Source organism: Gobio gobio, assembly GCF_949357685.1.
Source record: "Gobio gobio genome assembly, chromosome: 9".
NCBI lineage: Eukaryota > Metazoa > Chordata > Actinopteri > Cypriniformes > Gobionidae > Gobio > Gobio gobio.
The window spans coordinates 41,792,281-41,805,279 of NC_137115.1; the positions used below are offsets into that span (position 1 = coordinate 41,792,281).

Here is a 12,999-nt window from a genome sequence, read left to right on the forward strand (position 1 = left end):
AAAAAAAAAAAAAATTTATGAGAGATAGGTACATGACTCATTCCAAAAAGCTTTCACACAAACACATTCACAAAAAGGTGTATAATTGTATCTTCTACATCACAGAAAGTGCATTTATCTTCAATGTTTTGGACACACTTATTGAGTACACTATTACAGGGGTAACATAACATCTATGTAATATTTGAAATGTAACTTATTTTATCTTGTTAATTTGTGTGGAAGAGACTCACTAGACCTCAGGCTTGACTGAGCAATTCAGACCAACCTCGACTGCCCTCTAGTGGTTCACTCTACAATGGGACTTTTATTTTGAAATTAATGAAATGTCTTCCTACTGGCGGGAACTTGGTCAGTAGATTATGACAAAACTACGGACCTGACAAGTGAGTGCACTTACTTACTTACTTATGTAGTATATATTTGTAGATTTATGTAGACAGTCATTTTTGGATGTAACTTTTGACTTGTTTTGACAACGTTTCAGATGAGAAGGTCGACAAAACAGGAAGAATTGCGTGAGTTGTGAATCCTGACACCGAGGAATCTGATAAAGAATGGTCCAAATAGTCATCTCAAGGTTGGTGTGAAAGCCAAGTTTTTACAGATCATGATCTAAAAGTGCTCGTGGGAAATGCTGTTATTTCGGTGTGTTCTGCAGTAATGCTGGCGAAGGTCCAGTTGAATGGCTGCTGGTGGAGCTGCAGGGAGAAATGGTGTCCAGACAGAATACTGGACTAGCAGGAAATCTGATGGGGGACCTGCACTACACTAAAGAGGTTGGTCTTTCTCTAGTAATTGGGCACATTTCAGCCCCAAATCAAAAGAAAAAGTAAGAAATAGTTGTATATATTTGTAAGTATTTTTTTATTCTGTACTATTTGAAAGACTGATATGAGTAAATATGACAACAAAGTTATAAAACCAGTTTTATACCCGGTTTACCTATGGTAAATTCTTCTCCTCTCTTCAAGGGAGTACCAGTCCTTATAGTCGGACATCACATCCTCTATGGAAAACAAGTCAAACTGGAGAAGCCCTTTGCTGTTCTGATGAAACACTCTGGACTCCCTCAGGATGCAGAAGAATCTATGGAAACCAGCCAAGAGAAGCCGACATCTTACACAGTCTCCGCCTTCATAAAAAAGAAGCTCATCTTTAAAACCCGACCCAAACCTATCATCACTAACGTGCCGAAGAAAGTATAACTTATGTCCAGATATCAGAGACTTGACTGATCAGCACAGGATTCTAGATTTGTAACCATGTGGCTTGGAATGGTGGATTGATTAGTATCTTAGTGCATTTGTTTACATACATTGTTGTGTGTTTATTGACACATAAATATTGTAAGTATGTGAAGTGTAAATAACAGGCCTCAAGCGAATTTGAAAATGAAAAAGAATGCTCAAAAAATGCTCACTTTTGAATGGAAGTTTATTGTATCAAAACATCAGTTACAATTGTTTGCAAAAATAATTATGAGGGAAATGTCGAACTTTAAAGAATCCCATCTTACATACAGCAGAATGTACATAAAACAAACATGTAAAATTCAAGAGAGGTTAAAAGACCATGGTGTCTATTTCTAGGTATTGTCCACTGTAGAAGTACAGGTTAGCTGTGACACTGAGCCTAAATGGTGCCGTTTCATCAACATGTGATTTAATTCTGTGAGTAGTAGACATAAGCTGCCAGTGGCAATCTGTAAAACAACTGCATTTTGGTTAAAAACACATAACCTCTCCAATTATGGATTATGAATACTGTAATTTATAATTCCCTAATCTGTACAGTGTTATTAAAATAACTGAACATTTTCCATAAAATAAAGTTTCCTAGGAAAATGCCGATACACTGATATGTGTCAGAATTCTTGCATGTTTAAAATATCTTTGAATTTGACTTTACAAAAATATATACTTTACAATATACTTGAAATAACTTAAATAAACCTAGTTTTCACTGGTTAAATAAGCTTCAACATCTAAAGATGAATGTACTGGTGGTACGGTGTCTGGCAGACAGCAGAGCAATAACTTTGTTCACTGTATATTGCTTAAACCCAATTTGTTTGTTTTTTTAATATTGTATTTTTCATTTTTAAGCCCCATAACCAGAGGGATTTCTGTTCCTGAGGAGCATATCAAAGATCAAAAGTTTGGCACCCAGTCTACAAATGAATTGCATAAAATCTTAAAACACACACAAATGTGAACAATGTGATTGCAAGTTTGATTGTAAACAAATGAGAGTTCAGCTTTCATAATTGCATTGTGTTGTCAGTCATCGTAGGATGCTGCAGTCCACAGCAGTTCACTGTTAAGAGACAGTTATCGCACATTTAAGCACAAGTAAAAGTCGAGTGGGCAAATGTTTCATAAACTTAAAGCTCCTCTCTAAACTTGTCCATGCACACTAGCCTCAGTGTTTATCTCTTTGCCAGAGTTTAATGTGTGTTTTGTGGGGGTAGGGAGCAGAAAAACTTAGCGTTGGCATTCATGGAGAACTGCTACCGAAGTAAATCTAGTTGTTGCACAAGGCGGGCTGAGGGTGGGAAAAAAGCTGGAATGAAAATCAACTGTATACCTTTGCTCCATATAAGATAATCTTTAAAACCACCTAACTTTGCATCCCTACTTCAGTTCATATGATTCATATTTATTTCTCTAGCTAACTTACCATTTATTTAAACTAATAGGAACCATACGTTTATAAGTTACAGGAAAGGGTCTGGTCAGGGTGGCCAGTTTCTGATACTTATGTATTTTTCATAAATAATCTGGGGGTGGGGGTTGTAGAACAGCATTAAATGTATTGACATCTCATGCCTCTTAGGTGAAAAACAAACAACGGAACGTTACTAAATATTCCTATATTAGAAATACCTCAATTGGAAATTACCATAAGAAATGCAAAGTCGGTCATTTAAAATAAAAAAGGTGTGAAGTTTCAGGCAACATAACTGGATATTAATTTTCATATACCACTTTTTATGCTTTGAAGTTCCACAGAATCTTCTCAAGTCGATATTTTCAGGATTGGCGGGAAAACTGTAATAGTTGAATTATCATTATGTTACAACTCTTGTTCCATTGATAATAAAAATAAAATAATTTTTTTTTAATTAATATATACTTCTACCAAGTTTTTCTTAGGTAAAAAGGAGAATAAGGTAAAAATAGGAATCCCAGGTAAAATTTCAACCCAAACATGCTGCAAAAAAACATTCTAGATGCTAGAGAGAATACTCTTTGGTTCTAGAACTGGGTGTTACTTGAAACACCTTGAACTGTAAACATGTAGCCTACAGTATACTAAATCTTTGTGGAGTATTATAAAACTCTCATTTAAATGCTGTTTGCACATGTTCTATCATGTTATATCCACAAAAGTATCAGAAGCACCACAATTTCTAATGATGAAATATAGAATTATGCTGGATTGTCAGATTAAAGACATTAAAATACTGACTGGGTTTGGCGAGTAAGACCAGGTTAGTGTCTTATGCAAGTTTCTTTAAGTTTTGGCACACACCTCTCTAACCTTGACAGGACACATTCTGTATAATTATACGTTCAAGCACCGATATAACCTTTTAACTTAATATGACCGTGTCAGTTTAACTACATTAACTTATCACTCTCACACTAACCTTTGGCTCTACTTTTTGTGCCCACCTTGGCTGGCGTCTCCTCAATGTGTGCTTTATAATCACAAGAAGCACCATTCCTGATGTAAATCATGGCTTTCTCAAAAGCTCTCATGTAGCCATAGCTAACAAATGTAGCTAACATAGTTAAAATAACTAACAACCGACAGTCTTGGACCTACACATGATCCATAATTATAACCAGGATTGCAGCACCAGGTAAAGACGGGGCCATTTCAAATGAGCCCTGACAGCATAGAGATCTTTTGAAAGGACTATGCTAGGCTTCGGCGTAGGATAGGTGGTACTGTTCCTCTCTTTTGTTACAGCGCTTGGCCACTATGGCCAGGTAGAGCACCAGAAGTATGAGCCAGTAACAGGCATAGAGGATGGTGCCCGCAATGAGAAGAGCCTTCTCAGTCTCACTGAAGGGTTCTTGCACCTCGCAGTAAATGGTGTAAACCACGCCACCGAGCAGTACGGCCGCCCACACGGTCACAGGCACAGCCCCAATAAGGTTTACCACTATCTTTTTCCTGCCTGATGTGCCCCAACCTGCTTTGTTAATAGTCAACAGGGCGAAGATCTTGGCAGGCAGCAAGCTTGACATGTAGAGTAGTGAGTACAGTGACATGAAGATCATGACAAGGCTGCCCCGCAGGAAGCAGGCATAGGTGGCCTTCACCATGCCCACCAGCTGGACCGTCAGCAAGAAGAGCAAGATGTTCCACAATCGACCTCGGTAGAACAGATGGATGACTGTAGCCACCAGAAAGAAGGGGAAGAACCCAGTGACCACAGATTCATAGGTCATCCAGAGGCTGTGCTTGTGGAACCAAAGCGCATTGTAGAGCCACTCTCGAAAGTAAGACTTGCTCCAGCGGGTCTGCTGGTTGAGCCAGCGCAGGTATTGCGTGGGGGTCTCGGTCTGGCATTGTGAGCGTGCCGTGAACTTGGTTTTGTAGCCGAAGCTGAGGACGCGGTTGGTGAGGTGCCGATCGTCACCGAAGCTGCACTTGCTTCCTAAGAAGGTCTGGTGGTACCAGGGCTCCAGGAACTGTTGGAGGAGAGAGTTGCGGTACATTCCCAGAGGTCCACTGATGCACTGCACACATCCAAAGTAAGACTGGCAGGCCCGCTCTATGTTGAACGCCATCCAGTACCGAACACTGCTTAGAAAGGAGATCCAGGAGTCGTACTTGTTCAGAATCTGAAAGAGACAATGAAAGAACTCTCTGTGGGTAATCTTTAGCCGCGTTTCCACCGCAGGAACTTTCCCCAGGAACTAGAGACTTTAGGGTGGTACTCTATGTTTCTGGGTAAAAATTTCCCCCTCATAAAGTTCCTGAATTACTACCTCGCAAGCAGGGACTTTATGAGGGGGAAATCTTTACCCGGAACTTCATTCCAGAAACACAGAGTACCACCCTAAAGTCCCTAGTTGGGACTTGGGCGCTGAACATGCTGATTGGTTGACTTCATGCAGCATTTTATTTCCACCACCATTTTTAAAAGTCTGTTGCGGATCGTGCAGTAAGAGTTGTTTGCTATTCGAATCAACAATGGAGTTTAAAAAATACAATACCAATCGACGACAATTAGGTTCAGGCTTTATTAAACTTATATGCGGAGGGAAAAATCCAGCAGGAACTGAAAAGTCATGCGCAGTCCTATGTCCCTGGACTCATTTGCCTAATCTTCACAGCACTTTAGAAAAAGTGACAAATTGTTCCGGGTGATTTCAGTGGAAACGCGGCTTGTTAAGAAGAAACGTACTGGAAACTTGTTTGTTGAAAGAAACACAAAAAATGTCTCTCTGCATATTTAAAACTAAAATAGACAAATCTCTCACCTGAACATCTCCTCCCACCCCACCCACTTCCAGGTCCTCCTCTAGAACCTTCAGCATCTCAATGGTGCATGCTGGATCAAGTACAGTGTCCGAATCACATACCTGCAAAACCAAGAGAGGTATACAATGATTTTGAATGCTTCTCTGCAACTTTAACTCATATCTGTTTCAATGGAACTAGCTGCACCATAGACATTGGCTCACAGATGTTTCAAGGTCATTCTTTGTTTCTGAAGATATCAGTCATACTGAAACAATGAAAAGCTGATGACAGCACACAGGTGTGCTCAGGACTACAGGTGAAGGCAAGTAGTACGTCTGACCTTTGACCTCAGTGCTGCATGGATTCATATTACAGTGAAATTGAAGGAACTCTGGGGTGATGGCAGACTCTGAAGAGTGACAGTGAATTGTAGGCTCAATAATATGAAATCCAATGTTTTTCAAAGTCAAAGTCGTTTAGCCATCCAAGAGCAACGATTAAATAAGTCTTGAACGGATGCTGTTTATTCCTATTATTTGTAGGGGTACTTGTGTGAACATTTATTCAGGCAGTACTTTTTCCATTTTATTGAATTTTAGGTGTGAATTGTTTATGGTGTCTAGACTTACTTGTATGTAATCCACAGTATCTCCCAGTGCTTTGAAGGCTGTATACATCACCTCTCTCTTGCCGCCCCATTCCTGCATGATGCAGGTGTGACGGCAGCTCCGCACCACTCTGGCCACACGTGCTGCCTCCTCGGCATGCAACGAGCCTTTTCCTCCTCCCCCATCCCCGTCGCTATGGTAATTCCCCTTCCACACCACACAGCCCGTCTGCTCCACTCCCCCCATCACCTCCTGGAAGATGTCCATCATATAGGAATCCTCTTGGCGATTGCCATCCACCACCAGCACCACTTTAAGCCCGGGAAAAGAAATGTGGCGAATGCTCCGCAGACACTTGCGAAGGTAGTCCGGATCTTCCTGATAGGCTGCGATGCAGAGGGCCACGGTGCGCCGCAGGTGCTGAGGTCTGGAGGGCCCGCGCATCTGTCGGTGCTCCAGAAAGGCGAAGAGGCTCTGCAGGAGGAGGTGGAGGGACAGAAAGGCACCGTACAGGCCAAAAGACAGGTGGTGCTGCTCGGTGTGGATGAACTGGTAGCCGGTCACATAGGCCAGTAGGATAGCAAAAAGCACCACTGCTGCGAATAGGGTGGTGATGAAGATCCGCACCGCAGTGCCAAATCGAGAGGGCATCTGAAGAGGACCAAAAAGAGATATTATAACTAAGGGTAGAGAGTAACATCATTACCTCTTCTTCTTCCATCTCCTTACCTGAGCATTTCCTCTTTTCTCCCCACCCACCAGTAGCTATTTAGAAGAGTAGTTTTTAAAAAGCACCAATTCAAAAATAGCAAATATCATAGCAGATAGAGACAGATATAGAGGAAGATCTAATGTATTTTAGTAATAAGATTTTTATTTGAACTCAAATTAAAGTTCATCTCATGAACAGGTCATAATTCATCCCAAAATTAAAAGAAACATAGAGAAAGAAATAAACATAAAATAACATAACAGATGAATAGAAATAATAAATTAATAGTAATAAATAATAGATTAAGATTTTCATTAATGTATTGTATCTACTGTATATGTTTTACTTTTGAGTTAGTTTGTAATCCCCAATGTAATTATTCCCATGTATTACTCTTATTATATTCTATTTAATAAAAATCATCTTGTATAAACAAAATTATATATATATATATATATATATAAGTTTTTTTTTTTAATAAAATCATTTAAAGACAGTACAACCATGATGTATACAGTACCTACTTTTAAACTAATATGCCATTATGTTTGCATTATGGTAATGTGAATTGGATTTGTGAATTGGAATTGAATGTAATGAGAATTTGGGAGGGAAAAAACTGAAAATGCAAAAAGAAATAATAATAATAATAATAATTCTAACTTGGGCTTCATTTTTTTGATTATAATTTAATTAGATTTTTTATTTTGACAGGCTTTGTGAGATTACCCCATTAACAGAAGGGGTCAAAAGAATAATTATTCAAAAGTTTACATTTATTACAAACAAATGCACTGTAAAAATGAGCTGTTGACTTAACACGAAGAAGTGAGGAAACCAGTTGCCTTAAAATGATTAAGTAATAAACTTCATGCGTAATTTAAAAAAAAAAAAGTTATGTGAACTTAATTCCACATAAATAAATTTTTTCATTTACGCATGACGTTTATTTACTTAATTTTAAGGTATTTAAACGCATTTCCTCACTTTTTAAGTTGTCAACTGATCACTTTTTACAGTGTGGCAACAAATGACATTTTGACAACATTAGAACACATAAACCTCATGTGAAACTCTCTCTCTCAGTCACTCTCTCTTTGTCATTCTCTCAGGTTAATGACTTTAATTAAAGTCGAGGCTGAGTTTGGCAGGTAATCAGTGGGACCCAGACTAAGGAACAATCCCCCCCTTTCATTCATTCATTTCTTGTTCCCCTTCTCATGGAAGAAAGAGCCGCTTCACTCAGTGCCCTTATATCATAACAGCCACCGCAATGGAGAAGAGTGGCAGGAATAACGCTGACTTCCACTGAAGTGGTTGTTGATTTTTCTATCACAGTAACTGACTGTTCCCACAGTTATTTACAGCTGCGTCTGACCAGTACCTTTTACATCATAATAATTCCAAGAAATACATAACTATTCCTTTCATATTAGCAATTTGGGTTTCACATTACATACAATAAGCAATGTAGCTGAAGTTAGTATTGCCATAAATCCTAAATATTGCTTGTGCACTATAATGGATCGTTCCCTTTCTCGCGTTATCCTACACACCTTCTTGTGATGTGAACAAAGACAACATGTACCCTGAGGGTGAGATAGAGACAGCAGGCAGATCCTGAGTGTTATGTTTGACCCTAATTAGAGGGAATATTCCTCCGGAGGCTTGTTAGCTCAAAGGGAATGAGGAAGGGCCCCCATGTCATACTCAACAAGACACCAACCATCACTCAGTCCCCAAACAAACCCACTAACATACGTGCGATGAAAGGTATAAAGATGTTCACACTGCAGCCTTTGATCACTTGGTGGGCTTGTTAAGTCAACTCAAGATGCACATCCAAGAAAAGTGGCAAATGCATTTATAAGTATCACACAAGGTGATCTAGAACACATTTAACCTTTAAAATAACTATTCAGGACAATAAAACATATCTGCATGCTGCATTGCACCCCTGGACGCCAGAGTATATGTCAGTATCTAACCTAATGACCGAAGATGAGTAATATTTCAACTTTCCACAAATAAAAGAGGTCAGAGGTCAATAGTTACTCACTGTTGTCATGATGAGATGTTCACAGCCCGGGTGGACATCAATCCATGAGAGCTCAATAATCTCAGATCCTTATTTTGCTCTTAATAATTCAATTCCATAAGCTTCCCACAGAGATGATGCCGGACGTTGTTCTCAGGTCTGTTTCTCTTGTGAGTGATGGTAGGGATGATCATGGGTAATCATGCATTCTCTCAGCCTAGACATAAGCAGGTGGTCTTAGATGAAACCGAAGTAGACAGGATCCAAAAGTGCTGTATGAAGTCACAGGTGCATTGCGGGTTGGTCAGCTAAAGCCTCTTGTCCCGTGTATTCTCAGGTGTGGACCGGACAGAATGAGGACTTTGGATGCAAGACAGGACACTGACAATGGGAGGAGGTGGGAATGAAGGGGGGCTGGGAATCACCAGGACCGAAGAGGGAGGGCAGCAGGTGAGAGGAAGTGAGATGAATGTCTGGAAGGCAGAGCATGATGTGTTTGGGTGAATTAAGAATGAAACAGCACACTATGCTAAGATGTATTACAATAATAATGATCAACTGAAGTAATGATCAATTGAAACTCCCAGATAGAAATCACTTTTAAACTGTATAAACCACATTCTCCACAGTTATGATGTGATTTGTGTCACAGTTCTGGTCTGTTGTAGATTTTCTTTACATTGTAAAATAAGCCAATGACGTGGTGCTTTAATTTGTCTGGATCTCTTAAGTTTTTCAAAAATACATAAAAAGTTTAATTCATATAAAAATGTAAATGACTTAAATGCATCTTGTTGTCAGTTTCTGAATTACATTTTGATACTTTTGAAGGTCAAAACTGTGTAGGCAGTGTAACTATGGCAAATAATAAAATAAATTATGATATTCTAGGAACAATATTATAAAAAAGTAATATCTAAAAATAAAATTATATTTTATTTTAAAATATTAATAATATTTAAAAATATTTTATTTAAAATATCATTGATATTTGAAATGTTTTCTCTGCCAAATAAAAGTCAATGTGGCATAACCAACATGCAGGAACCGGTTTTGTTGTCAAATGAAAAGAATATCAACCAACCAAAGATTACATTAATTCCAAGAATTTGTTGTGTGTTTAAAACTACGTTTTTTTAAATAAAATTTAGAAATAAACAAGAAAAGAAAAGAATCCAACCTTATGTTTTAATAATTAAATGCTCACATTTATATAGAACTGATTTAACAATTAATTAACTAAGATGATACCAATACAATTATGAATACTTTATAAAATCATTAAATTTGCAGAATTTTTCTTTACATAAAACTAAAACGAATATTTAACACATCTTTCGTCAAGTTCTCCCTCCTATTTTGGTCTCCAGGAAACACTTTTGAAACTCTCACTAGACCCTTGTGTTGTCAATGTATGATGAAATGGAAAGCTAAACAGAAATTCTGAAGCGGCCCTGTTTTATTCGTCCTGCTGCCCACTTGGTTACTCAGCCTCAGGGCACTAGCAAGAGTGCCAAGAAACCGAGGGCCAATCTTAATTCACTAGGACTAATATTGTAATTACTAAAACACACATATGAGGATCTTAAAAATCATCAATTCACAGATTCTCTCAAGTTCTACACACAACCATTTATTTCAAGTTGCTTAGTGCAGTATTTCTAGAGCCTCACACACAAAAAAGCTTACAGTAGCCTATTTGTGCAAAAAACACACCTACCCAACCTAAAATTCCATACTTTGACTCGCTCTCAATTTTGTGTATAACACACACGTACAACCAACACAATGAACATATGACATAGCTCTTGTGCATCATGCTTTCCTTTTTTATCCACTCCCACAATAAATAGACACAAGATGAATGAAATGTCTCTTACCTTCCCAGCCCCGAAGCTGTGAGGGTGGTCTCTCTCTCTCTTCTCTGGTGGAGTCGGTGTGTGTGCGAGTGTGTCTGCCAGGCGTCTGCGCCGCTCCTCTCCACCACAGTGGAGCACAGCACCGTCCTTGTTCAGCCTCCTGCTCACACTACATCTTTATTCCAGCCACACTTAATTCAGGAGATCCCTTATCCAAAAATACAGCACCATCACCCTCCTCCTCTCCTGCTTCCCTCCCCTTCTTTTTGTGTCTCTCCCTCACTCTCCTCCCGGAGCGTCCCGAGGCATGAAGACCTCTGATATCAGCCCTGAACTAAGTTCTCACCTGGCGCGAGAGGACGCCTCATGCCTCTGTGTCAGTGCTTTACTGCAGTGGCACCGTTCTGCAGTGCAGCCGAAATCCTTCAAGGTCCCTTCTCTGTGCTTTTCCTCCCTGCTCTGCAGTGCAGCCAGTCTTCAACAAGACTCTAGACTGTTTGAGCAGGCACCCTCTTCTCTTGGCTACACACACACCCTCTCAATGCATCCTTTATTTGGTTATTTATTTATCTATCACCCCTCTCTGCACCCCTCCTGCTGGCAGCCTGCAGGTCCAACACCGGCTGATGAAGAGGTCTGCGAGAGAAAGAAGAGAAGGATAGACTGCAGCAGGCTCGGACATAATCAATATCCACGGCATCTCCAAACATTCCTATCTCAGTTGCGTTTTCTTCCGGCACCCAATGAAAACTTGCTCTGTTTTCGGAACGACCCCTCCGAAATTCACCAGCCAGGTAAAACATGCACACGCCCTTTCTCTTCCTGGCTCTGCTGCATGGCAGGAAGAGTAATTAGCGTAATGGCTCTTTCATGGCTGAGTAGCAGTCGTGGGAAGGTTATTATGGGGTTTGCGGGGAAGGAAGGCGAAAGTGTGACTCTCCACTAGATAGCTCCATCGGCCTGGCTTCAGTGCTGCACAGTGGCGTCACTGATTTACCCCTTGCTGTGGGAACGTCCTTGGATCTTAACCAGAGAAGCAATTATCAGAGACACCTCAAGAACCTTGTGAGGTTCCTTTGCAGAAACACGGAGACAAAGTTTATGACTCCCAACTGGGCAGCAGGCCACTACACAGCAGTTGTATTAGCCAACACTACCTAAATAGGGGTTGAAATACAGGTGCAATGAACATGATGACTTGTCAAAACATGGATTTTAAAATCCATTCCCCTTCTCTCTCTCTCTCTGAACACTGATTAAACAGGCTGTTTATTTTTGCTATTGTGCCTTTAAGACTACTATATAAGCGTCATAAACCGCCAAATAAAGTCGCTATTTGGATTTAAATTCCAAAAGCTTTAAAGGAACACGCCGACTTTTTGGGACTTTAGCTTATTCACTGTATCCCCCAGAGTTAGCGAAGTCCATACATACCATTCTCATCTCTGTGCGTACCATAACTCTGTCTGACGCACCCACCGCTAGCCTAGCTTAGCACAAAGACTGGAGGTAAATGGCTCCAGCTAGCCTACTGCTCAATAAGTGACAAAATAACGCCAACATTTTCCTATTTACATGTTGTGATGTGTATTGTTACATTGTGTACTAAGACCGACTGGAAATGAAAAGTTGCGATTTTCTAGGCCAATATGGCTAGGAACTATTCTCTCATTCCTGTGTAGTAATCAAGGAACTTTGAGCCGTTCCATGGATGCAGCGGCGCAATGATATTACACAGCGCCTAAAATATAAAATTCTAATCTGCTTAAAAATAGCAGGTAATCATATTGTAATGGTGATGATACACAGGGCAACTTTTTGAGCAATGTTACTAGGCAATGTTGCCGTCAACGAGCAACCATTTACATTTACATTTAGTCATTTAGCAGACGCTTTTATCCAAAGCGACTTACAAATGAGGGAAATAGAAGCAGCTAGAGCAGTCTAAGGGCAACAATATCAACAATATGCAAGTGCTGTAACAATTCTCAGTTAATCTAGCACAGAACAGAGTTTTTTTAATTTTTTTTTAATAAATAAATTAATTAGACAGACAGACAATGAATAGAATGAGAAGTGCTATTCTCGATCGGTCAGGTGTTGCTGGAAAAGATGTGTCTTTAGACGTTTTTTGAAAATGGCTACAGACTCGGCCGCACGAATTGAGATAGGCAGGTCATTCCACCAGGTGGGAACGGTCCAGGAAAAGGTCTGTGACAGCGATTTCATGCCTCTCTGGTATGGCACCACGAGGCGTCGTTCACTGGCAGAACGCAAGTTCCTGGAGGGTGTGTA

General features: G+C 39.9%; 2 protein-coding genes across 2 annotated transcripts; one reads left to right on the top strand and one right to left on the bottom strand.

Moving 5' to 3' along the window:
• Positions 1 to 225: 225 nt before the first annotated feature.
• On the top strand, positions 226 to 2,252 carry chtf8 (CTF8, chromosome transmission fidelity factor 8 homolog). The gene is made up of 4 exons (XM_079825875.1): positions 226 to 386; positions 488 to 580; positions 662 to 779; positions 975 to 2,252. The coding sequence occupies exons 2-4, from the start codon at positions 558 to 560 to the stop codon at positions 1,206 to 1,208; spliced, it is 375 nt and encodes a 124-aa protein (XP_079682001.1). The 5' UTR covers positions 226 to 386; positions 488 to 557; the 3' UTR covers positions 1,209 to 2,252.
• A 195-nt stretch (positions 2,253 to 2,447) lies between these two features.
• has3 (hyaluronan synthase 3) lies at positions 2,448 to 8,956 on the bottom strand. Its single transcript, XM_079825874.1, has 4 exons — positions 8,867 to 8,956; positions 6,117 to 6,746; positions 5,505 to 5,606; positions 2,448 to 4,862 (listed from the first exon to the last, which is right to left on the bottom strand). The coding sequence occupies exons 1-4, from the start codon at positions 8,873 to 8,875 to the stop codon at positions 3,933 to 3,935; spliced, it is 1,671 nt and encodes a 556-aa protein (XP_079682000.1). The 5' UTR covers positions 8,876 to 8,956; the 3' UTR covers positions 2,448 to 3,932.
• Between the last annotated feature and the right edge of the window lie 4,043 nt (positions 8,957 to 12,999).